Below are 26,461 nucleotides of genomic sequence, written 5' to 3' on the forward strand. Positions count from 1 at the left end.
AAATTATAAAATGCTGTTTACGCGTTGTAGTATGGACTGTGAAAATGGAAGTATTTGAAAACGATGATGCAGGTTTAGTCATGTGACGCATACTGGAATGTTAGATATCTATGTTTACTGTATGTGCCTGCTATGTGCTAGTCACTTTTAGTGTTGCTAAATATAAATGTTACTTTGTACAATCTTCATATTACATTTCTCCATTTGCTGTCCTGCTGCAAAACATGAGGGCAATTGCGGTTTAGACCATACATGGAATGGCGATTGAGTATGACCGGGACGCACCACTAAGTCCTGGAATATTTTGCTAATTAAATGAGAACTTTATTATGTCTGGTCTCTTGAAATCATCTCAGTGAGCTTTTATTACATTTTACACATGTGGAGTCAGATGATTTTAGCATTTTTCAGTATTTCACTGTGAAACTTTTGGAAAATGCTAGTGTGGACAGAGAGTGTTTTGCAACTAAAATGCCATTTTCAAATGTGTACAATATAATGCAGGCATAAGCTCAACATAAAGCAGCGTAGGATCCAGCATACGGACCACCCAAATAACCCAAGACCCCCCCATCCCATAAAATGCATTTCCTCTTTTAATCTATTTATCTTCACCTCACAATGAAATGGCAAGAATAGAGCAACGGAGAATGGTGGTGGAGGATCAATTGGGGAGGCAGAGGGGGTGGTATAGCACTTTTCTCTTGGACAATACGCCCATATGTCTGCATTACCAGTCCTTAAATCTTCCTGCTATTGACCCAGCCGCTTATGGGGAACATTTTAATCGTGACTCAGATCAACCCTTAAACCTCTGTCTGCACATATGCTTCTCAGATCCTTTACACCGCTTTAACTTTCCGCCTGCAGGAACACAAACTTGGAGGGATTGCGCAGTGTGCGGAAAGCCTCACAGCTGGTTCAGGTACATTCGACTCAATCAGCTCCACCATGAGGCTCTAAAACCCCACAAGCTCCTCCAGCTGCAGACTTCCCAAACAGTCAAATATGGGTCAGAGAGCCTCAGTGGTGTGAGAACTGCTGAGCGCCAGAGGACACTTTGCTAGAACTGCATGCAGAGTCTGAGCCAACCCCTAAAGGCAGAAGCTGGAAGATCTTGGCCCGCAATGTGGTCTTGTGGCTGTGTTTTTCTAAGACATGTTTGTTGTGGAGAGGCAGAGCAAAGCTAAAAGAGTACTGCTGCTATCCTTAACAGCCACAGTGACTCCTGAGGTAGACCGTTGGCTCGGCTTCCACAACGAGGAAAGGATATTTTGCCCGTTGAATCGAGTAAGTATCAATTTAGCCATCAATATCTTGTGGCTACATTACGAATTTGCGGCGAGGCTGTTTGTTTGTGAAATCATAATCATTTATTTGAGCAACTATAGCTTTTGTGCATTACTAAAAACACTCAGAAGAGATCATTCTTAAAAAATAAACTTGCATATATTAAATGTTTTATAGCAAAGACACAGTACATGAAACACTGGAAATGAAGAAAATGTTCAAATGAAATTTTAAAGTCACATAAGAGTAACAATTCAGATGTTGCAATCTATCACAGCACCTTCCTGTCGTTGTGTTTAAGGACGATAACAACATTTTTCAAGGCTCTGTGCTGGAATTTGTGCTAGCTCATGACATCATCGCTATTCCCATGTGGGATACCCCACAGTAGTGTGGGAAAACACTGTAGCTACGAGCCCTTCACTCTTAAGTCAACAGGGTGGGAGTGTGAAACACTGACAATGTTCAGGAAGCAGACTGGCAGTTAAACAAGACAGTAACCAGACACTAAAGCAGCTCAAACCTCTGGGTATAAATATGACTAGTTTCACTTCCTGAAATCATAATAAGTTAGCTTCTAACCTCGTAGGTTTTCATCTGTCCAGAGTTTTTTTTTTTCATTCCCATATTACCATATGGGTTAATGACATATAAAGGGCCATTCACACAGAACATATTTTTGTGTTAAAAACAGTCACAGGCAATGAAAAAAAAAAAAAAAGCAAGGTCTCGAGACATGCAAGTTGAACTTATTTTTAAAACAAGTGTTTGAGCTCTTACAAATGTCTTTGTATTCATGTTTCATTATGGTTTTGAAACTTGTTTATACTATTTTCATGAAAAGTTTAACTTTAATGACTTAAAAATGTTCTGTGGTGTAATCATCAAGTAAAAATTAAGGTAACACTTTATTTCAATGCTCCACTTTAGACATTCTACTAACTATAAGTAACTTTGCAACTACATGTCAACTAACTCTCATTAGATTATTAGTAGACTGTCTGCTTAATATCTGCTAACACTTTATTTTGATGCTCCAACACATTCTGACTATAAGTAACTTTGTCAACTTATTCTACTAACCTGAACCTTAACATCTAACCCTACATAACAGTCTACTAACAGTCTACTAATACTCTAATGAGAGTTAGTTGACATGTAGTTGCAGGGTTACTTATAGTTAGTAGAATGTCTAAAGTGGACCATCGAAATAAAGTGTAACCAAAATGATCACATGAGAGTACACAGATCTTAAATGTTTACAAATGATTAATTCATAAATATAAACTATATACATAACATCTTACAAACTGAACTACCTTTAAAATATCCGATATTTTAAGAGACCTTGACACATTATGATGTAATTTCCTGTTTTCCTTTATGAATGTTTCTGTATGAGTTTGTTGGTTGTATCACATGACATTGATTTGGTTGACAAACATTTTTCAAGTATTAATAATAAGTAAAGCAGTTCAATTGTTTTTCTAAAAAATGATTTAAAAAATTTGCTAAATTACTTTTCTTTTTTTCCTTTATTATAATTTTAGAGCAGTTGTATCACCCTGACATTCTGACTTTATGCCAAACATGTATATCATGGGAGAGGTGTACAGTATAAAAGTTGTTTAAAGTCAAAATTAAAGTATGACTTTAAAATCAGTTATTTTTTGGCATGCTAATCTGAAGTGTTAATTATTAAAATGTCTTGCTCAGACTAGAAATGTCATCTAGCATTTATTAAATATGGAATGAAAACTTTTTTTTGTATATTTGTGGTCTGCACTTCAATGCAGCTGGACTTTGAAACAAGCTATGCAGAAGAGTGAGATATATAAGTCCGTCTTTTCTGGTGCTTGTAATTGAGCTCTATAGAGGAGCACACTCATCCTCCTCAGTAAAACCAGTCTTTGTGAAGGTACTCCTCTCTTTCAGCCCAGATGCTGGAAAAATCATATTATAGTATTCGCTGTATACCTTCAAAAGAAATCAAAGAGATGCAACTCATAATGCTAAGCCCTCTGTGCAGCTGCTCGCTGCTGGAAGTGTTTAGGAGGAGAATGATGATCTAAAAACTTAATTACTTCAAAAGGAGTGGAAATAATTTGTCATTTAAAATCAAAATCAGAGTTCACATGGCTAAATAAAACAACAACACAACCTCAATCGTATAATTTACCAAACCACAGCTGTTTGGTCATACCGCAACTCAACCCAAGAGATCCATCAAGTGGTGCTTACTATACGCTGTATCAATGAAAGAGAAACACGCTGCTGGAATCCATGACAGCTCTGGGGAAAAGCTGTATAAAATGTGGAATTCTTGCAATATTGACCTTCAAGTAGGTAAGACGCAATCTCTTAAGATGAGGGGAACAACAAGACACTGCACAAAAACAGATGTCTAACACAGAATGTCTTGCTTGTGAATAGATACTTCTTTAGCTATTCTGAAGTCATGACTCTGCTTTAGTTCCTTGCTATTGTCAACAGAAACTAAGTAACTTCATGTATGTATGCAACAGCTTTAAGATACTGTATGCACAAGATAAAGTTACATTTGCATATCATGTACATGCTTAGAGAATGCAGCATACATTTTAAGTCGTGTGTTCTTTTACAACACTTTGTCTTGTTGCTCTGTGACAATCATACTGATAAATTTGAAAATGAAAACACAGGCGTGTGAAGCAGTCTGGAGGTTCTCAGAGGCCATGCTGTTTAATCACTCTCCATACTATAGCAGCAGTGATCTATAGCGGCTGTTCTTTGGCTGAGATCAGATATTACAGCACATTCCCCCGCCACACTGAAGAGCTCTCATTAGGAAGCCTGCCTCTTTTAGCCAGACACCACTTTGATTGGGGCTGCTTTCACTAGTCACAATGAGTGATTGCCTGCCTCTATTGGAGCCGAACTAGGCTTGCACCTGGAGGATGAAATGGCCATGTAATTTTGTGCCACTATGGAGCTGACAAAACATTTTATGGCCCTTGTTTTCCTGGACGATATGAAACGATCTCTAGTTAATTGTCACACAGCGATGAAGGATCAGGACTGTGTGGACTCAGCAAAGGCCACCCACATAGAGGACTGAAAGGAAGAAGAAGGGTGAAAAACAGATAGTGGACAATAACAACAATGGAACTGACAAGAATCATGCCTGTAGTAATGCTTTTCATTTCAGGTAGCAAACTATTTGCTGATCATAAATATGATTATACACTACCGTTCAAACGTTTAGGGGCATTTCCTTTTTTAATAAATACTTTTATTCAGCAAGGATGCATTAAATTGATCAAAAGTAAATTGATAATGTTACAAAAGTCATTTCTGTTTCAAATAATTGCTGTTCGTTTCCACAAAAATATTAAGCAGCACAAACATTTTAAAATTTGCACATTTTCTGGAAAATTATGTGACAGTTTTGACAAAAATCTATGTTAGTAAACTAGATAACGTCACCTTGGTGATAAGTTGAAGTCACCAAGTCAAACATGTATAAGTTCAAATAATGTAAGATTTATGAGCAACACAACACTGTTTCTTCAACTCAGACTGACCCCAGGTCATCAGTCCATACAATACTTATTGTTGAGCCCTCAATTACATGTTCATACTGAACTACTGCAGTGAATTCCTTTAGACTAGCTTGTGCAATAAAATATCAGTACTCAAAAAAATACTGTAAAATTCCCATAGGGTAGCCTAACTCGAGGAATCACTACTGAATAATGAATTTCTTGGATTGCACTTTTAGTTGAAGTGGAGGTCTTTCTGAAATATCCTGTATTACTCCTCAGAACAGCTTTGTCAACAGCACTTTCGCTTTGTGTTAATGAATTTCAAACGAGGGGAGATCTTTGCGGATCCCAGAGCGGTACGCAGAGCGGACAGAGCGGATGGTGATTTTTTCACCATCTGGTGAATACAGCTGTGCAGCATTAATATATAAAACAAACCTTTTCAATTAAAAAACACATTATCTGAGTAGAAACTGTTGGCTGATGAATCGGGATACCTCGCTAATACAACTTGGACTGTGCTACTACAAACTAAACACAGCTTTAATGTATGTTTGGATATGTCAGTATAAATACTACTTTTTAATTCTGCAACGATTTGTTAAGACTCTTTTCAATTCTAAATATTATATACATAATAATATCTAGATATTTATTTGTTAAGATGAAAAGACCTCCACGTCTTTTCGTAATGTACTGCTGCTGCAGCTGTCGCTGTATTCACTGTAATTTCACTTGTCAGCCAACTTTTCAGAAACAAGAAAAGACACCCAAAACAGCCCAAAGTAAAGGACAGTGAAGTTCAGCGGGTTCACACCGGGTCCTGTTTATATGCACCGAGTTGATTTTTTGTGATAGCTAATGTACATTATTGGCAGCCTGCCGAATGAGGTGTGGTCTTGTTCTGCCAGAGAGGCCAACACAATTGAAGCACAAAAGGAAACACACACAATGCCTGCCTACTAAATGACTAAAAGTCTTCATTAAATGTATTGTTAATAAGAGGGATGTTTGCCAGAAAGAAATAATGAATTTTTTGTACAGCTTTTAAGAAGCCCTTTGAAATTGAATCCATGTTTCATGTTTATTACATTAGTTATTTTGAGAAATTATCCCAAATTCATTGCGGAGGTTCACAACAAAGGTTTGGAGAAAACAACAACAACAAGAAAAACACTGGCAATTAATTCTTTCTTTCTTTCTTTCTTTCTATCATCTACAGTGCAGAGCATAAATGAGTACACCCCCTCTGAAACTTCTGAAAGTCAGCAATTACTCAATTACTTCTTTAGAGATATAATGTTCCAGCAAGTCTGCTTAATCAATTACCAAAGAAGCATGTCAAAATTATTCATGAAAATAAGATTTTCTTATCAAGGTGATAAAATGTTGTGTAGCAAAAATGAGTACACCCTCCTAAAAGTTACTAAATAAAACGAAATAAAAATGTTCTGGTGTAAGTTTAAGGCAATGTTTGATCAACAGGTAAATATGTTGAACCAAAACATTTAAAGAGAAGTAATTTCTTCACACTCACACTTCACATAGCCCACTGAATCATTCTCAGACTTAATGCTTACAACAATGGAACCACTTGGGAGAGAACTGTCAGGAGACTTATTTCTTAGCACAAAAGAGGACAGTGGTACAAGAGGATTACCAAATCATTGTTTTAAGTATGTTGTTTTAATGTGAAAATATAGCAAAAGTAACACAGAAATTCAAAAAAAGGGACTTGTGACAAGGCCCCTGAAATAATCAGGCTTTCATTTTAAGCTTTCATTTAGTGATGAGGGATTTTTTTGCTAGACAAAGAGCAGAAGAAATACCAAGCGAGTGTCTCAGAGCCAGAGCCAGCTATGAAAAGAGTGACTGTTTATCTCACAGAGTAAGATGCAGCCTGCAGAAATGACATGCATGGTTGTTGTTCTCATTGGAACTACCTACTGTAGCAAAAGCACAATGAAGTCAGTTAGCCATTTCCAAAGCCCATATTTACAAAATATAGATTCTGGGAATCAATACTCTGGTCTCTTGAGACTAAATCAATAATTTTGGATCTAACAGCATCCAAAATGTTATGGTGTTGCTAGAGGAGGAGTACAGTGAGAAGTGCCTGGTTCCCACAGTAAAGTTCAGTGGTAGTAAAGCTCTAATATAGGGATGTATGAGTGCTGAAGGTGTGAGGGAGTTGTGCTTTATCAATGCTGTCATGAATTCCCACACCACTGTGTAATTTAATACACAAACTTGAAACAGAAGATGTTACCCTTTCCTCATTCCCTGCATTATTGGGCATTTTTTCAACATGACAATGCATTCTCCCAAGGTGAAAAACCTTCTGTGGACATGTATTGCACTCAGTCTTAACACTCTTGAGCACCTGTGGGGGATTCTGTAGAGGCGAGTTGAGCAACACTCCCCATTAAAGATCAGGGCATTTAAGGAGCTCATCATCCAGGAGTTAAACAGGACAGATGTGACAATTTGTCATGAACTTGTACACTCCGTGCCAAGAAGGGTCAGAGCAGTATATTCAAAATTATGGAGGGCATACTAAGTGCTAGAATATTATACATTTGTTGAATTAGATCTAGGGTGTACTCATTTCTGCAATCCTTAATTTAAACAAAATTGGCTAATTTACTTATTTTATGGCTATTAATGACATATATTTCTCAGTTTTTATTATGTATATGTTTAATACATTTTAGTTTTGCCATCTTTCCATGAATTGTATTAGTGATCATAAAGAAAATACACCTTTTGTATTTGTTCAGAGGGGGTGTACTCATTTATGCTGTGCACTGTACCTATCTGAGGTGGAGTCTATCTGTCAGCCTGTCAAACTGTCGGACTTGTTTCTGCTGTCATCAAAGAGGCAGAGGCTCTTCAAACGCTCTCCTACTGTTTTGTGGCCACTCCGAATTTATGAGTATCCCATGAAGTTAAACTGCCTGGAAGCACTTCGGCATGTATCTCTCAGATGACAACAAGCTGGCTGTGAAATTCTTTGAGCTGACCTGAACCCCCAGCCCAAGGAGTAAAGGCAACTGTCACAAGACCTCACACAAAGTACCTAAGACATCCATATAACGGTAAAGCACATCAACACATGGCAAAAGCAAAGAAACCATGTGCTAGTCTTCCTAGCAATGTCTTGAATAGTGTAGTGCCATATAAACATGCATTCAGTCATCTTTTGTTTATGTTGACAGTCATGTTGACACTCAAAAGGAAACATTTTTAGTGCCCCTTTAAGAGTTCATGTATCTGAGTTTGCCATCACATTTCATAATAGAGGGCCAAATATTTCATCCATGGGGTAACGATACTTTGATATGGATCAATACATCAATCAAATGACTAAAGATATGTATCGATGTAATGCATTAAAAGTAGATATATTTTTAAGATACACCATTATTTGACACTTCTACGTATTTACTTTGAAGCACGCATTCTCTTTCAAACTCTACAAGCGGCAGATAATCACAATGCAGCAACATAGCAGTACTGTCATAAACGGCAGCCAAAATAAACAAAGACCATGTATTCTGTTCTGTACTCATGGGAACCACAGAAGACTGAAAGAATTTCTTGAATGTTGTCATTGCTTTTCTCATTGCACTACCCAATGATAAGCTGTCATTAAACAAATGATGATCTAAATGTGCAACTTGATCTTTTTTATAATTTATTTTTCTATGGTGTATTTTTAGTGATGCATGTTATGCACATGGGATACAGGATTTACAATTTTTAGTTCAATTATTTGTTCATATTATATTTTGGTTGCATTGAGTTAATAAAAATGTAACTGCTTGTGTAAAATAGGTACATAGGTCCCACTTTATATTAAGTGGCCTTAACTACTATGTACTTACATTTAAATTAATCATTTGATACAATGCACTTATCGTGTACATACATGTTTTTTAATATAAAGTGGGGCCGGTACATAATATCATGATATCGATATATCGATCACAGGCCCCTGAATCTAATCAAATTATAATCGTATCACAGCATGTTTTGAGATATCGGCAAATGCTGCATTGCTTGTTAAAGGGTTAGTTCACCCAAAAATGACATTTCTGTCATTAAGTACTCACCCTCACACTCATGTCGTCCCAAACCCATAAAACCTTTGCTCATCTTCGGAACACAAATTAAGATATTTTTGATGAAATTCGGGGGTTTCTGAACCACATATAGGCAGCAACGTCGACTGTAGTTCATGTGACTACAGTGGTTCAACTTTAATGTTATGAAGTGACGAGAATACTTTTTGTGCGCAAAATCAAAACAAAAATAACGACTTTATTTACAGTTTTTCCTCAATCGCTTTGGCTCAATTCTCAAATGAGACTTTTATTTCTTAAAACAATATGTTCAGGTCTCTGAACAATTAGTTTCTTATTCACATCAGATTTGGATTTCTTATTTATTTAAGCAATTTGCATGTGATTTGGCACAAAAGTACAATTGTCTACAATATGCACAATAAATAATGCACATGGCTTTTTGATCAAAACTGATGAGTTCATTCTCAGTGAAACTGTCAAACTCTTCACAACTTCTACACGTTCTTTCATCGTGTGAGCCTCCACATGCAAAATGATCCATTCAGTTATCAAAATCTGTCAGACATGTATGTATATTTCATAAATACCTGTGACATGGAATGTTTGTAATGTCTGCTGAATTGGCAAATGGCCTGCCATTGTAATGAATAGGAATAACAAGCTTACCAATCAACCAATCAAGTTTGAAAGTGCACAGTATAGGTTATATGGAGTTTGCCCAGCACAATCACTCCATTTTTGAACATGGAGAAACGTCTAAATACCTAAACAGCAACAGCAGTTTATTTTACAAGAAACTTGTTACATATAAACTGACAAAAACAGTTGCTTGTTGTGAAAGAGCAAGATATGTAAGAATTATGGTGTTAGGGGAAGACATACTGTAATAGAATATGTAAAAATGAACAAGCAACTGTGAATTTTCAGTTTACATGTAACACATTTCTTCAAAAATAAATGTGCTGTGTAAATAAAAATGTTCAGTCCCACTTTATATTAGGTGTCTTTAACTACTTTAACTACTTTTGATACAATGCATTTCTTGTGTACATACATGTTTTACATTGTACTTATTTTAAAACAAAAAAAATTAAAAAATACAGCTGTAATTACACTGATGAGCCTGCCCTTACCCCTTAAACCTACCCATACACCAAACCTGTCACTAACCTTACCTGTCTCCACCTCAGTAGCAGCACAAGTGTTTTACAATACAATATGAACACAATAAGTACATTGTACTTATTTTTTGGAGCAAGTGCATAATAGATAAGGACACCTAATATAAAGTGTGACCAAATGTCCATTTCTTTTTGGGTACAACAGTATTGACTTTTCCTAATATATATATTTTTTTTTTTATCTACTGCTGAAATCTGTATCTAAAAAGCTCAGTGTGATGCACAAGAGCATTCAGCTAGACAAAACTGACATTCTTGTATAGTATAGAAAACAATGTCAACTAAAAAGTAAACATGCAATTTGTAACAAATATTTCCATAGTGAAAAAACATCTAAACATTTTGACCAGTATGGCTCACACAATGGCAAAAACACTTTTTATTTTGGTGGAACTGACCAGTTTGCTGACATAATAACTAGGTTTTGAAGCTTGAATGAAATGTTTTGATGTTTCAGCGAACAGTTGTGACAATTGCACTTACAGTTTAGAGAATGCTAAGACTGTTTCGAAAAATGTGCCAAAGCGATTGAGAAAAACTGCAACAATTTGAACTGTTGTCATACGCAGCGCAGGCTTCCGTGTTTACGTCTGAACGCCGGCTTAGTATTTTGAGTGAACTAACCCTTTAAGAGAATGAATATAAGATCCAGGGTTATTATCGTTAACTAGAACTAAACTAGAACTAAAACTATTAAAACTTTTTTGTTAACTGAAATTAGACTGAAATAAAATAAAATATAAATATTTGATGGAAAAACTTATTTCAGTTAGTTAGCAACATTTCTCATTTTTGTTCAGTTTAAGTTGAAGTACTAAAATTATTAACGGGAAATAACACAAAAAAGCTAAAACTGAAATGAAAATGCATTAAACCTAAATAGTAATTTATATATTTAAAAAAATAAAAATAAAAATGACACACAAGCGCAAAATTACAAAACATTTAACTAAAGTTTAAAATGAAAACAAAGTATAAAAATAAAAGCAAATTCAAAATATATATAAAAACTATAATAGTATACAGTATAATTAATACTAAAATAACACTTGTCAGATAATGAAACATAAGATTTACACCCCTAAGCCTTACCTGTCCACGTATTTCAGAGTGGGTTCCTGAAGAATCAGCCCGTGTGGTGAGTGTGTGAACGGTGGCTGGCGAATCAGTCTATAGCGTAGAGGATGACATGACCGGCACAAAGGATTGTCTGGCTTTGAGGTGAGCAATGTGGCGTCGATTTCCAAGTGCTGCTCCATGGTGAAGAACTGCACCCCATACACCTCCTCCTTCACATCTAGCTTCAGTGTTAATGGTGTGTCACAGAACGCATACTGTGGACCCAGCGAGATGTTGTTCCCACTAAGGGTCAGCAAAAGGATGTCGTGGATTGCAGGCAGTCCAGTCTCCTCTGGAGAGAAGAAGGTGACCCAAACAGTGAGGGAGTCAGGTACTAGCGGATATGCAAACTCGAGCTGGAGCATACAGCCCTGGGGTGGGCAAGACGCTGAGCCAATACTACTCGAGTCTAGGCCGGCGTTTGGGCTCCAAGTGCTGACACTTGCTTCACAGGCCTGCTCTACATCTGGTGGACCTAAGGAGGAAAGCAAAGGATGAAAACCAAAAACATGTTTCAAACTTGGAAGCACAAGAAAATGTCATGTTATTTGCCCTTTATCACTGTTAAGTTATGAAAATGAGAGGAGTATTTTGATGCTGTCAGGATGTTACACTCCCAAAAATGAAATTTACAGTAAAAAATGGCAGATGTGGTTGCCAAAACTTCACCGTAAAAAATATGGTAGCAACATTTTAGGTTTCACAGAACTGAACCTACATTTGTGGTTAAAACCTTGTATATCATTAACTGACATAAAATTACACCCGACTACACTGTTTTGTACAATATACTAATAACCAACTCAATAATACAGGTGGTAAAAGAGACAGATGAGTTAGAGTTTATCATAATTACTGTATCATTTCCACAAGCTGAGGTATATACTAATACACAGAAGGTGCACACATGTCATACACACAAATACAAAACTCCATCAAGGTAACACACACTTTTTATCATTTGTTTTTCTATATTATTTAAAAAGTGTATTTTGTGTTTTGGAGGTCCCAATTGGGATGCAGGATTTACCATTTTCAAAGTTCAATTTAATGTTCATGTTACATATTGGTTGCATCTGTGGATTAATAAAAAAATGTAACTGGTTGTATGAAATAGGCATATAATATTGTAATTCACTAATATACAGAAGGTGCACACAGTGTCATGCAAACAAATACAAAACTCCATCATGGTAAAACACATGGCTCTAAAATAATGTAATAAACATTAATTAAACAACATTAAATGTGACATAAATCCAGAATATACATAACTGATAACTAAAAATTAACAAGAAACATAATTATTTAAACAAAATACAATCAAATGTAAAGTCTCATGCAGGGAATCTAAATTATAAGATGACTGTTCATTTTTATTTCCAAAATCTGAACATTATTTTACTGTAAATCTACTTAAAACGTCCCATTAGTTCTATTAAAAGTTTTTACCGTATAAGGGAACTTTTTTATTTACCAACTAACAGATTTTTACAGTAGCATGTTTACAGTATTTTACTGTTACATTTTTTCTTTTTTTTTTACTTTTTCACACTGTAGCATGCTTGCCAGGAAATTACTATGTGGTTGAAAACCTAAGAATGACCTATAGTAATACTGATTGCCTTAACAAGCACCACTAATTATTTACTGAATGATATCAATTGCAGTGAGTTCTGCTATTACATACGATTATTGGATTCTTGGATTCTTGGATTAATGAATGACATTTCAAAAACAAACAAACAGTTTCTAAGATGGCCAAATGATGTTCTTCAGTGAGATGGCAGGAGGTCATGGGGAGAATTCTGGCCCTGGGCCCAGTTTTTCCTTTTTAAAAACTGTCAAGAGGTCATTGTGAGGCAGCTGAAAGGGGAGGGGACCGGAGAGGGGGTGAGCTTGACAGTGAGGCCCCACTGAAGTTTTGAAGGAAAATGTGCTTAAAACGAAACCTACAGCAGTGGCTAACAGCTACAAGCTTGCTGATATACTGTACTAAGTAAAGATAATAATTATTTTATATTATAATGATGAGTTTCTGTGGAACATTATATATTTAAAAAATTAACTTTCACTGTTGTTAGTTTCACTCAATCCATCCTTGTTCACATTACTTAAAAAACTCATGTAACTACATGAACTTAATTTAACTGAGTTGTTTCTACTAAAAATAAGTATTGTCAGCTTTACTTAATAAGTGTTTCTTCAGTCAACTTAACATTGCTGAGTGAAACGCACAAATTAATGTTGACATAACTAACTGGGCAGTGGATCCATAGTTCCCAGCATGCTTTGCAAGGGACTGCATTAGGAGAGTAAATTTAGGGATTAAAGTGTTATTTTATGTGTTTTTCTGTAAAGGGATAGATGTTGTTCATTTATGATAGTGTTTAATGTTCAGTTATGTTGGACATTTAGAGGAGTTTCTGTAATGTTTTTAAATTTTGTGGTTACCATTATGCAGAAGAGTGTTGCCTGTGTTTAGGCTGTGAGCACTCATATGCACATGTTTAAGATGGAATTCTTGCTCTAAGTTAAATTTTTTGAGTGCATTTTGTAGAGCAAATAGTTAATTTAATAAGGTAAATTAAGTCAATAAATGTGTTCACCTTACGTAATAAACAACATTATTAAGTAAAATACACATATAAATATTATGTAACAGTGACAAATTCAAATTATTTGTATTTACTCAGACATTTTGTCAGCTTTACTTGAATTTCTTTTGTTCATACAACTAAATTGTTATTTGTAGAAATTACTCAATATAGTTGCGTGGAACCACTTGACACCTTTTTTTTTTAAAGTAAATCCAACAGTTTATTTTTTAGAGTGTTTGTTGGCTTGCAGAACAAAGTCACGGTGGACAGCTTAAATGCTCCAAAATTATCTCAATAATCAAGCAGATGAGAATGGTCCTTCATCATACGTGGGTTATGTCCGAAAACCTAGGCAGCTGACTTGTTGCCTCACTGCTTTATTAGGCAATGACTTTGCAGGCATCATTTGCAAATGAGGGTAGCCCACAAAACTGATTTTGGACTTCTGAGGCAGCATAATGGTTTAATGATCTTTGGTGATAACTAAGAGAATATTTAATTACTACAATAGTAATTTCTAGCTAGAAATGACATCAAAAGTGGAAAACGTTGCTCAAAAGCGTACATTTACACACAAACTGATCACCAACCGCTACTTTCAGATGCCATCTTTATTTTTTAACTGTCACAGAATGGAACGCACAGGATTGTGGGATATCAAAGGCAGCCAAGGATACATCTATGCTGCCTTCAAAAAACGATCAGATGAAGGTATCTCAGCAGACAGGAAGTAAAGCTAACCCTGTTGAAAAAAACAGCATATACTGGATAGGTATGTTTTGAATCATGGCAGCTGATTTGCGCTAGTTTATGCTGGTCTTTAATTGGTCCTGAGCTGGTTATAAGCTGGACCTGAGCTGGAGCTAGTTGCTTAGGACCAGCTTAGGACCAGCACTTGACCAGCTTAAACCTGCTCATGACCAACTAAGGACCAGCATAAACCAGCTCAAACCAGCTGCCATGTTTCAAAACATACCTAACCAGGTTTTTTCAACAGGGAACATTGGATTCAGACGTGCCTTGATGCCTTCATACCTTGGAATGCATCTTCCGAAGGCAGCATTTTTAAGTTTTCAGATGCAGCCATGGATTTTTAAAACACCAATAAAAAAATGCAAACAATAACTTTTAATAATTTTCATAAACTTGCATGCATTGTGTAATATCTGAACAGCAGATTTAAACTCAAAAAGTGCAATACCAAAGTATTTGGTTGCACTGGTTATGAAAATACCAAAAAAAAGCGGCATCTGCAAATAAATCATGCTAGCCTTTCCTAAACCTTTTTGACCAAATGGTATTGTAGTGATTTTAGTGGAGGTATGAAGTTAGTTCTTCTCAAGTTCACACGTTTCCTATAGCGTAACCACAGGTTCAGTTCAGCACATATGAACATGATTCATTAATATTAACGTAACCACATCCAAGTTTCAAAATGCTTTTTTAATCCTAATTTTAAGCAGCACATCAATTGTTTTGTTTTAAATAATTAGCTAAACCTAATTAATTAAAATGTGGATGAAACATGCTAATATTCTCTTATATTCTCAAATTTCCCTGTGGGGAATACTTGAAGATGCTCAGTGACTCTCATATTATGCATACCTTTGTATTTTATATCTGTGCTGCTTTATTTATTTAGTTAGTTAGTTAGTTAGTTAGTTCTGTCCAGTTAAGGTTAGTGTAATCTAGTGTAATCAGTTGTTATAAGTGTTATCTTTATCACTGTGCATCTTGTGGTTAGAAAAAAAAAAAAAAAATGTGGCTGCCATCTTTCACATCGATATTTTTATAATTTTATTTAATTTCATGACATTTATACATTTTTAAGTGTGGCTTAAGCGTCCCTTTTTTGGGGCCACTGTTGCTTTTTTAATGTTGGTTTTTGATCTGACTGGTTTGCATGACGAATGGAAAAAAGGTGAGGTAAAAGCTTCTTTAGCGTTTATTTTGGTTGACCTCAGTCAAGCATCATTTGTAGTCTGACTACAAGTTAAATGACAAATGGAAAAAGAGTTGGGCAAAAGTTGTGTTAATGTTTATTTGGTTGACCTCAGCCAAGCATCTAGGTAACTAACCTCCCTCGCACGTCTGACTCTGATATCACCGTTGTTCTAGGGTGGGTATTTGCTGCTCAGTTAGATGGCCAAAACAAACTGGGATGTTCTGAAACTAGATGCATTTTCATAGTATCAAATGCACATATTTTTGCAAAATGTCTCCCACATAGGTCCCCCATGTACCTCAGCTGCTGATCAAGGGAATATTAGAAGAAATATTAGATGGAATGGGAGAAAGGACAAAGCCAGAAATAGTGCAAGCCATCAAGCAGAACTGGACTTTCCAAAACAAACCAATAAGTTATATCACAAGCCTTGCATTAACTCACATCAAACAAACCAAACATTTCAATTCAATTCAATTCAATTCAATTCAAAAAAAAAAAAAAAAAAACATCACTTGAAGATTATTGATAGCCATACTGGAAACACTTGCTGATCAATGGGGACACAGCAGACAAACAAAGTGTTGAGGTAAGAGTGGGACGGAGACACAAGTAATTCCTAGCATTCCTGGTTTTGTGTCTCACATTCATTCTTGTCTTCTTCATGTTTTCAGTCAACTGTGGGATCCTTCTCATGAGCACGAGAAACCACAGAGTAATTTGTGTAGCAAATCGAGTTGACTTTGCACAGCACTCTCGCATCAATCTATTTATTGTGCCAGTGTTGTTCTTTTCTTGAATTCCAGCAACACGATAAGGGCAACCCTGCCATAATGCTTGTTTCCAGAAAGTCAACTAAGGACACTTGAATGGGGGGAAAATGGCTTTTTTCACCTAGATGATAGAGGACAGGGGGCATGCATTAGATGAGGTGTGCACTGCAGGCAGGTGATTTTCTGAGAGCGTAAAGGGCAGAGGTTCAAGCCAGCTGCAGGTCGTCAAAGTCAGGTTTTGTATCCGATTGTAAACAGTGGAAAGATGGCCTGGGCAATGGAGTACATCAGGGAATCCATCCAAGTGCAAAGCATAGTTAAAGAGTTGTGGCCATGGCAAGCCTGGGCATGCCTTCTCAGCTGACTGCGTGTAGCCACTGCTGGGCCAACTTGGCTTTGAGGGATACAAGCATGCACTTACGGCTCTACCCGCCACAAGTCTGACTCACCCATTTTTAAAAGCAACCTAAATGAAGTGATTAAGTAATTAAACAGAAAAACAGCCGGCCTCTGGAATGTAGGTCTCTGAAGTTGTTTTCAACATTTCAATGTCAAGTCCAATTCACTTTTTCAAGAGCTTTTGCGGTTCCAGCTAAAATAGTGGGCATATGTCATGGCCGTTAGGGCCTAGAGCTTTTTCTGAGTGCTTAGGTAAGTTATACAGATATTTCGTACTTATAATAAAATACAAAAATAACAACCAAAAAAAAAAAAAAAAAGATTCCGTCAGACTTTCGATTAGAATAGCCTGACCATGGCAGTTTGGCTTCGTTCTGTGATACCGGATCAAAGGTTGAACTACGAGGGCAAGATCATTGATACAGCGCAGGAAAACATGACTCATTCCCCGTGGTAAAAAACATTCATTTATGTGCACAAAGCTCTATGGACCAATTCTTCCATATGTCCACATTTTTCTAGCCTTAAAATAAACACATGAGAAAATCGAAATTTATGACAACCCCTATGACTAATTTTTTCCACACGTTTTAGTTCTTCTCCTCATAGATTACTTTGCTGTTCCATCCAATATTGGCCTCACTTGGCAACCTGCATTGGGTGCAATGCTTTAATCATTTATCCCACTCAATAAAACTGCACATTAATGGTTTTGAACAGCACTCACCAATTGAACACAATTTCCAAGTGTCAACAGAAACAGGTTCCTTTCACTTTGCCAAAGCAGTCAGCTTAAATCCAAACAGGAATCCTCCTAAAATGATTCAAGTAGGCCACTAACAAAACCATTAAATGGCCTGTAAGTTTCATCATATGCTATGTGATTTATTATGGCTTAATGCCATTGTGAATTCAACTGTTAAAATTGTACTATCCTATTGTTACAGTATGTTCCAGAGCATCTTGTGAATAGTACTCCCAAAAAAGTGTTAAAAAGCTGACAGAGTTAAATCAATAAAGCATGGGTTCTTTTATAAAAAAAATAAAAAAAATTAGATTCTACCTTTGATCTTCCTGGACTGGTCTGACTTTAAAATGCATATCAATCAAACCAAGAAGGCATCTGTTGTAAGGCTTTTGGATAATATTTTAGTCTAAGGAATCATTAGAGTTTTTGAGTCTTACCTTCGGCTTCACGAGGGCTCCAGTGGCCGGAGGGGGCGCAGGGTCTGGGAGAGGATGAGTTCGAGGCATACTGCAGGAGCACCCCAACTTCAGTACATCTGTCACAAATTGATCCCACTTCTCTAGGAAATCAACAGACAGCCAAGGTAGCAACTTAGACACAGAAACACCACAAACTTTTTTATAACCTCTTGATGCCTTTAAAAATCGATAAAACAGTTGAGAGAAATGCTATGTTGATGGGAGAGAAATTGGTACATGACTTGAACCTCTCCATCATACCCACATACCACATACTGCACTACATAAACTTCAATCATTATTGACATGATTGACCTTGACTTGTTTAGCATATCACCATTAATTTTTATTGGGGTACTTACATAATATAAGAATTTCTGGAATGAATTAATAAAACCTAATGAAAATTAACTACTGAAACAAGTCTTGAATGCACTCAAAACATCTCATTGTAGTGTACATTTTTTTTTTTTTTTTTTAATCAGGTTTCTCTCCTCTACAGTTATTATCATTTGTTCAATATTAGGCATATTTCTTACCTTTATAAAATGCTGATTTTCAAGGAGGTCAAACTAAATGTTATATATTTTTTATTTCTTTTCATTTTCTTTGAGATTTATATGAGAACGTTTTTGTTGGGACATTTTATATACAGTTAACACTAATTTTTGCTTAATTTTGTAATTTAATAGAAATAAACATTAAACTTCAAAACATCAAAATTAAAAAAAAAAAAAAAAAACTAATTTTTAAACGTACACCAGACTGGGTAACAGGTTTTCAAATTTAAACTAAATTAAGATGTAAATCAGTAGGAGCTAGCTTGTTTTGAACAAAATGTTGTAAAAATATATTTTCCTAAATATTTTTGTAAGATAATTTTTTTCGTAATATATTTTATTTTTTATTTTATTCTCAATAACTTCTCACTATGTTACTACACCAAAAAACATTTTACATCTTGGGTTTCACAATTTAATAAAGGTTCTTGGTTATTAAAATGAATAATCTATCTAGGAATAACTTTGGTTCCTAGTTCTTTTCACCTGTCTAAGTAATGGCCAGTGAGGGCAGGGAACCACTCCAGGGTAAGGGAGTCTTGGTCCTGCGCTGTTACTCGAGGAGGTAGAGGAACAGGAGCTGGTTTACTGCCAGGTCTCCAAGACTGGTAGATCAGATCTAAGTAACAGTGCATCCGAGCCACCTGGTTCAGCGTGAAGGAATCTGTGCAGTCATCATCTTTATGGGAACAAAATGAAAAAAAAAAAAAAAAAAAAAAAAAAAAAAATCACAGACGTTACACTAATTTTAAATCCATTCGAGAAAATGATTTAAAAAAAAAAAAAAAGACTTTAACTAAACAGTCATTGAAAGCTGATATATGTCTTACCAGCATAGCTCATGTAATTGTTGAATGGGGTGTTTGTGAAATGACGTCTCCCGCAGGTATCGTTGCCTGGCTCAGGATCTCTGCAGTACTTGTACTTGGGTGTGGGATTGGTATCTGCACACAGATCTCCTGTCTCAAGAGAGGGCTCAGTCTCCAAGCAGGCATCGTTACAGGACTCCACCTCCGAGATTCCCCTGAAGACATGGTACAGTCCGAGGCTGTGGCCAATCTCATGGATCATGGTGTGAGTGTGGCCAAACGTACCATAAAATGAAGGGTTTAATACAATCCCACCTCAAAAAAGACAGAGCAAGAACGGGTATCATAAGCATCAACTTTTTTGGTACCTCTTCATTTTGGAATGTTTAATGTTTAAACATTTTTTATTTTTGTTGACAATGAACATTGACAGGAAATGACAATTCAGACTCAGTGTCATAATGTGCGCTACCACTGTGCCATTGCTTTGGTAACTTTTAGTAACGTTTTGGTGATCTTTTTTGGTCACTGCTCTTTAAAATGCCCCCTATTATGCTTTGTCGAATATTATCTTTCATGCAGAGTGTAATATAGCTGTTTGTGAATGTAAAACCAGCCTATGGTCTTCACTGCCCATGAACTACATCTATTTTGACCTGCCTTCAAACACTGTAGTTATAGCTGAGGCCTGAAGTTCGTGTTGTTGACATATCAAGAAGATGCTGTTTTCAGCTCCGCGAATCCACTTAGCATGCTTTTCATAAGGATGAGGACTTTTGCTGGAATTCATACAGAAAACTACGGCAAAACTATGCCATTGTTACTGTTCATATCATTGTGTATCAAGTGCTGAGGAAGCCTCCGAAATTCAGATATAGTAATAAGAGTTGAGTTTCTGACACGCATTTTAAGCCTCTAGACCAGGGTTGGAGAATGTCGGTCTTGGAAAGCCACAGTCCTGCAGAGTTTTGCTAACCCTAACCAAACATACCTGAACCAGCTAATCAAGGTCTGAAGGGTTACTAGAAAGATACAGACAGGTGAGTTTTTAATCAGGGTTAGAGATAAACTCTGCAGGACCGACGTTCACCACCCCTGCCTAGACCAATCACAACAGACTGGGCCATCTGACTAATCAGAGGAGAGAAGGCTCACAGAAAGGAGGGGTTTAGAGAGACTGAATTTTCGAACGAACCATTTTTAGACTTTTTGAGAAATGATGTGCAATATTATGAGAAAATTAAAATGTTTTTGACCTTGGATGCATGTTTGTAAACCTATTGTAGGAGTCCTCCAAAACAAAATTAGGAACCTTTAAAATAGCACAATAGGAGCACTTTAAAAAGTCTAAAAACTGCAAAATATATGATGCTAATCTAAGTGCTGTTGTCTATTTTTTAGTGGTGCATGTATTTATTTACCCAAATGTGTTAAAGCTTCTTTATCCCAAGGCCAAGTGCCCACACCAGCCACGTCTTCATCAGATGAATTAGCAAAGAAAATGTTCAAGTGTGTGGATCCATCCAAATTCAAAACCTCTTTCAGCTCCTTCACGTTCATGTAAGCCCTGCAGAACAAAAAAAAAAAAAGATTTTAACACCACTTATTCAAAACAGAAAAAAATCTCAAAATCTTCAACCTATACTGTAGGGATGTGCAATATCACGATTTTAGAATGTGAATGATTAGGCATTCTACTGTGGTACAAATACCATTCAAAAAGAGACCTTAGGAATGCTAAGGGGTTAAAATGTCTTCACAATCTGCCTTTTAAGAAAAATCGTAGTATCGTGCTACAGTGCACATTCTATCACCTGTAGTTCTAACGCCGCCGTCCAGCTGAATTCTGACTTCCGCCTGATTACTGCTGTTCTGACATCCGCTTTTCAGAGCACAAATACTCAAAGCACATGCACACTAAAAGCCTGTCACACAGAGTGTGAGTACTGAACTAAGTTCTCTTTCGCATTTTATTGCACTTAAACTGCTGAATACACACAAAGTTTACATAAGCACAGTCATTTATATCATAATTGAATATAAACAGATGTGTATTAGTATTTTAGATCTGTGCATTTGGTTTTAAAGTGACAGCAACCTAATAAACCTGCTGCCGTCTGTGTAATTAATGTTAATCTAACAACAAAAAACAGAAAAATTACTCACTGATCTTGACGGAATATCTATGTAGTGTTTTATTTTTACCTTTTGTTTATTCAGTTTCTTAATTGAATGATACTGTTAAATACACCTACTGTAGCTCAAAATATTAATGCACTGTTTATTTCATTTGTAGCTTATATTGTATTTGTCCTATTATTTGTAATTTGCATTTTTTGTTCTTATTGTTAAAAACAAAGATAAAATAATACGATTTTGGTCATTTTGCCCAGCCCTACTTTGACCTAAATGGTTTGTCATTCTTTTTTATTTTTTATTTTGTTACCTTGCAAGGCTAAATTTTTAAAATAGAGAAATTAGTCTGGCTGTTCTGTGACTTGCAAAATAGTCTTAAAACCAACATGAAAAAGAATCGGGATAAGATTGTGGATCTTGATCCTGTCTGAAACTACAAAAAGCCCCCTAAAAAAAACTAAAAATATTGTTTTCCAATTAATTTAACCATGTTGAAATCAATTATTAAAATGGCAATATCAATATTTTATGCCTATTTACAGTGGTTTCATAAAATCCATGCAATCAGGAATGTTGCGTGACTGTGAAAGATGCTGATTTCTCATTGACCAATACAAAGCTGCTTGGGGGACCTATTATGCCCCATTTTACAAGATGTAAAACAAGTCTCTGATGTCCCCTGAGTGTGTATGTGAAGTTTTTGCTCAAAATACCCCACAGATAATTTTTTATAGCACGTTAAAATTGCCACTTTTTGGGGCGAGCAAAAACACGCCTTTTCAATGTGTGCCCTTTAAATGTGTGCCCTTTAAATGCAAATGAGCTGCTGCACTCTGCCTAAGAGGGCGGAGCTTCAAGGGCTCGTTCTCCCCTGTCAGGATGCACTATAATATCAGAAACTGCGAATATATGCTGCATGGAGATAAAACAGGTAAAGTTTAGTTTAATTATGGTTATAACTTAAATTGTCTTCTTGTTTTTATCCACTATATTAGTACAAGCCTGTTTACCAATGAGTTTTATAAAGTTTATTGTACTTCACACAAAATATGAAGCGTCTGTTTTCACTCTAGAAAATCACTGTAAGAGCTTAATAAAACACAGTGCATGTGTGCATTAAAATATTATCCATAAACTCTCTCTCTCCCTTGCATTATCATCAACATACACAGCCAAGTACACAGAAACACTCGTTGCAACTAACAGTAAACAAATATATAAAGACCTTATGCCTTTTCGGGTGGTGCTTAATAAACTGGTAAACTTTATATCCGTAAATCAACTCCGATGAACTGTAATAAAGTGCTCTCACCTTCATTACTGCCGTATCCAGTATCACTCTGGAGACTGTAAGCTGGATCACGAACAGTTTACTGATCTATCCTTGAGCAACAACTTTTTAGCACAACCTCTGTTTTGTATTGTCCCTTTGTATTGACATTCATTCACAAAGCAGTCCGGTGTGAAATGATTTGTGCAGACATAAACGAATTTCGGTAGAGCTGAGGGAGCATTTTCTTAAAAAACAAAATTAATCCACCTCATCTTCAGCGGCTCAGATTTCGGGAGTAAATGGAGAGAGCTATGTGGATTAATCCATCTAGCTACAGAACACCTAAAATGCTTGGGAGACGTTCTCATCAGTGCAGCAATGGCGGACTGTACAACTCACTGTGAACTCGCTGCCAGGGATCTGGAAACGGCTTGTTCTGAGACACTGCTTATGATTTATTGGGATTAAAAAAAAAGGAGTGGTTGGATTTTTTATCATTATAGGGTGGTTGTGTACACACACTGCCAACACACATTTATGTCCAAACACCATGCAAAAGTGAATTTTGCATAATAGGTCCCCTTTAAAAGTGACTTCTGTGTGAGCTGTACATAACTTTTGACAATATACAATGAACCTTTTTTGAAATATGAATCGTAATTTAACTGAATCAAATTGAGAGCGTGTGAAACAAATAGGGAGATCTATATCTACATGAATCACTGGATTTATAAATAATACATTTTTTTTAATTTGGTTTTCTAAATGTCCAATTAAAGGGTGAGTATGACCAAATTTGAGGAATTTTTTATTAATGAAATACAAGTCTCAGGATAGATGGAAAAGCCCATACAGAAAATACACGAAGAGCATGTGTGTAAATGTTTGTCAAGAGAAGCAGTGCTCTGTAATTTAATGGCCCTAGTGAGGCTGTCACACAGAGTTTGTATTTGGAAGGAAACCTGAGCTCCGCTCTGCAGCCAGCACTGAGGTCAGAGGTCATTGGCCCTGTCTAGTTAGGAATGCATTGTGTCATTTGGATAGTTCCAAACACGGCCCCCTTAAAATGCTTATTATTTCACCTCAAACACACTGCGTATGTTATTCCCATGCAAGCCTTTCCCCTGCAGTGATAACTGTCATGCAAGTCAAACAAAGACAAGCCTCACTGGAGTGATGAATGCTGGCTTGGTGGAGACATACATTTCCATAAGTACAACAGCATGTAACCATGCATATATTCATATTTGCGCAGACATATAGTATTTCATATTACCTCTCCGCTAACCTCCTCTGTCTTTATAGGAGGCCCTGTTTAATTCTCTCAAAACATTCCCTTTTTGAAAAATGCTGGAACAAAAATGAATACAAGTGGTGCTGAGCTCCTACCGCCAACACTTTTAAATGTAGTAAACACTCACCTCCACTATTCAATGAGAGGAAAAAGAAGAAAAAAAAAACCCCAGCTAGGTCTCATTCCTCATCTTAAGAGCAACATCTGTTAGCCAGTTCACCGTGAGGACCAATCAAACATGGTATCTGCTGTCATACTGCTAAACCCAGGGTTAGCCGAGACATTATGAAAATGTATGTATTACTTTGTAGTGCTTTTTGATGCATTAACCTTCTAAGGAAGACGCAGGCTTAGGAGACAGGATGACCATTTCCTGGTATTTATTTTCTCGTAAGCCTTATACCATGGCATTATGTCTTGTAAAGTCATCACTCACTGTCATAAAAGAGAAACACTAGAAGCCTCATGACAGTTCAAAAGAAGACTAAGTCTAGTAAACACACATTTGCGTTTAAATACTGGACCACATTTCCAATCAAACACAAAATCTATAAAGCATGTTGGTTATTGTGCATCCCATTTTTAAATTAACACCACCAATCAGGCACAATATGCTCAGTCCAAATATCTAATATTTTTTGGGGGTATAAAATTCAGTCAACATCTGGTCAATGACATGACATTTTACAACTTAAGCTTAAACTAAGTGATATTGCATTGTCTAAATAAATAACCTGGTATTTTACAAGTCATCAGTCTCTTTGATTTCCTGTTTTTATCCCCCCAAATATTATATATAACAAAACATGTTCATCATAGAAGAGGTGTTTTCAAGTTATTATATGTACATAATGCATTTTTCAATAATGTATTTTAATCATGCATTTTTAAATACATTTTAGAAATTAGATCTGGAAAAAAAAGATTGTCATTTCATTGACCCATATAATACCCCTCCTGTGTGAATGAAAGCAAAGGACAGAGGCATGATAATGTTGCACAAATATGAACAAACAAGGCTGAGGGTGTGATGTTCTCTAGGCAGAACATTGATGATTAGTTGTGGTGGTGACATTACAAGCCAACACAGCTGCCAATGAGATGCAGTAAAGCATGGAAACATCTTGTGTGGTACAGTTCTCAAATAACCTGCCTCATTCCATTATATATATATATATATATATATATATATATAGAAAACAACTGAAAATAGAATAGATATTCTTTCAAGGAACATTACTGTGATAATCATTTCAACTGGTTATAGGTAAAGAATGAGCACTTTGACACTTGTATGAGCACTTTGACAAGTATCTCACTGGTTTATCTTGATCTAGTGTCTAAATTATCTAGACTAGTGAGACTGCACCTAACCAGCACCAAAGTATACATGTTGCAATAATTAGAATGACATCATCCAAGGGGATTAAAAAAAGAAAAAGAAAAGAAACTGTTAGGCATGACAGTTCAAAAGAAGGAAAGTAAGTCTAGTAAACACACTACATTTCCAATCAAACACAAACTCTATTTATAAAGCATGTTGGTTAGTGTGCATCCCATTTATAAAATAACAACAGCAATCAAACACAATATGCTCAGTCAAAATGTCTATTTATTTTTGGGGGAATAAAATTTAGACAACATCTGGTTCAATGACATGCTGTTAGAGTGTCCACGATCAAGAAAAAAAAAAGAAAAAGAAAAAAATTATATATATATATATATATATATATATATACTGTTTGCCACCTGTTGGAGTTTGGGTTCCTTGCTTAGTTGGGGACACTTGATATTTGATATTCAACAGTGTTTTGATCTGCCTGCATTGACACCATTGTATGCGAACTGAACTGAGCTGGATGATGACATCACTGTTTACTCCAGTGCTGATATAGATAAATTAACTAAATTAATAACTATTGATTCTTACAACAGAATGAATCAATACTGAATTTACTTAAGATGGATAATGACACCATTTTCTTTAAGAGCTGCTGTGCAGCCAACATTATATACCAGTTATCACTGTAAAGCTGCTTTGACAAAATCTGCATTGTAAAAAGCGCTATATAAATGGTAACTTGACTTACACAGGTGCATCTCAATAAATTAGAATATCATGAAAACGTTTTTTTTTTTTCTTCTGTAATTTAATTCAAAAAGTAAAACTTAAATATACTCTAGATTTATTAGACATAAAGTAAAATATTTCCAGACATTTTGTTTTCATTTTGATGATTACAGCTTGCTGCTCATCAAAATCA

The 26,461-nt window shown here is 36.0% G+C and overlaps 1 protein-coding gene across 3 annotated transcripts in view; it reads right to left on the minus strand.

The window, feature by feature from the left end:
- The window catches only part of pappab (pregnancy-associated plasma protein A, pappalysin 1b), a 105,178-nt gene that overhangs the window by 59,451 nt on the left and 19,266 nt on the right, over positions 1 to 26,461 (minus strand). For 2 of the 3 annotated variants that reach the window (XM_051893731.1, XM_051893730.1), the window contains exons 3-7: positions 20,916 to 21,061; positions 19,516 to 19,809; positions 19,172 to 19,364; positions 18,105 to 18,226; positions 11,176 to 11,677 (exon numbers count right to left, since the gene is read on the minus strand). In XM_051893731.1, coding sequence (XP_051749691.1) covers positions 11,176 to 11,677; positions 18,105 to 18,226; positions 19,172 to 19,364; positions 19,516 to 19,809; positions 20,916 to 21,061 — 1,257 coding nt within the window. Of the gene's footprint in view, positions 1 to 11,175; positions 11,678 to 18,104; positions 18,227 to 19,171; positions 19,474 to 19,515; positions 19,810 to 20,915; positions 21,062 to 26,461 lie in introns of those variants that run through there. The other variant, XM_051893732.1, reaches the window with a different exon arrangement.

The sequence above is a fragment of the Ctenopharyngodon idella genome, chromosome 5 (assembly GCF_019924925.1).
Source record: "Ctenopharyngodon idella isolate HZGC_01 chromosome 5, HZGC01, whole genome shotgun sequence".
Taxonomy (NCBI): Eukaryota; Metazoa; Chordata; class Actinopteri; order Cypriniformes; family Xenocyprididae; genus Ctenopharyngodon; species Ctenopharyngodon idella.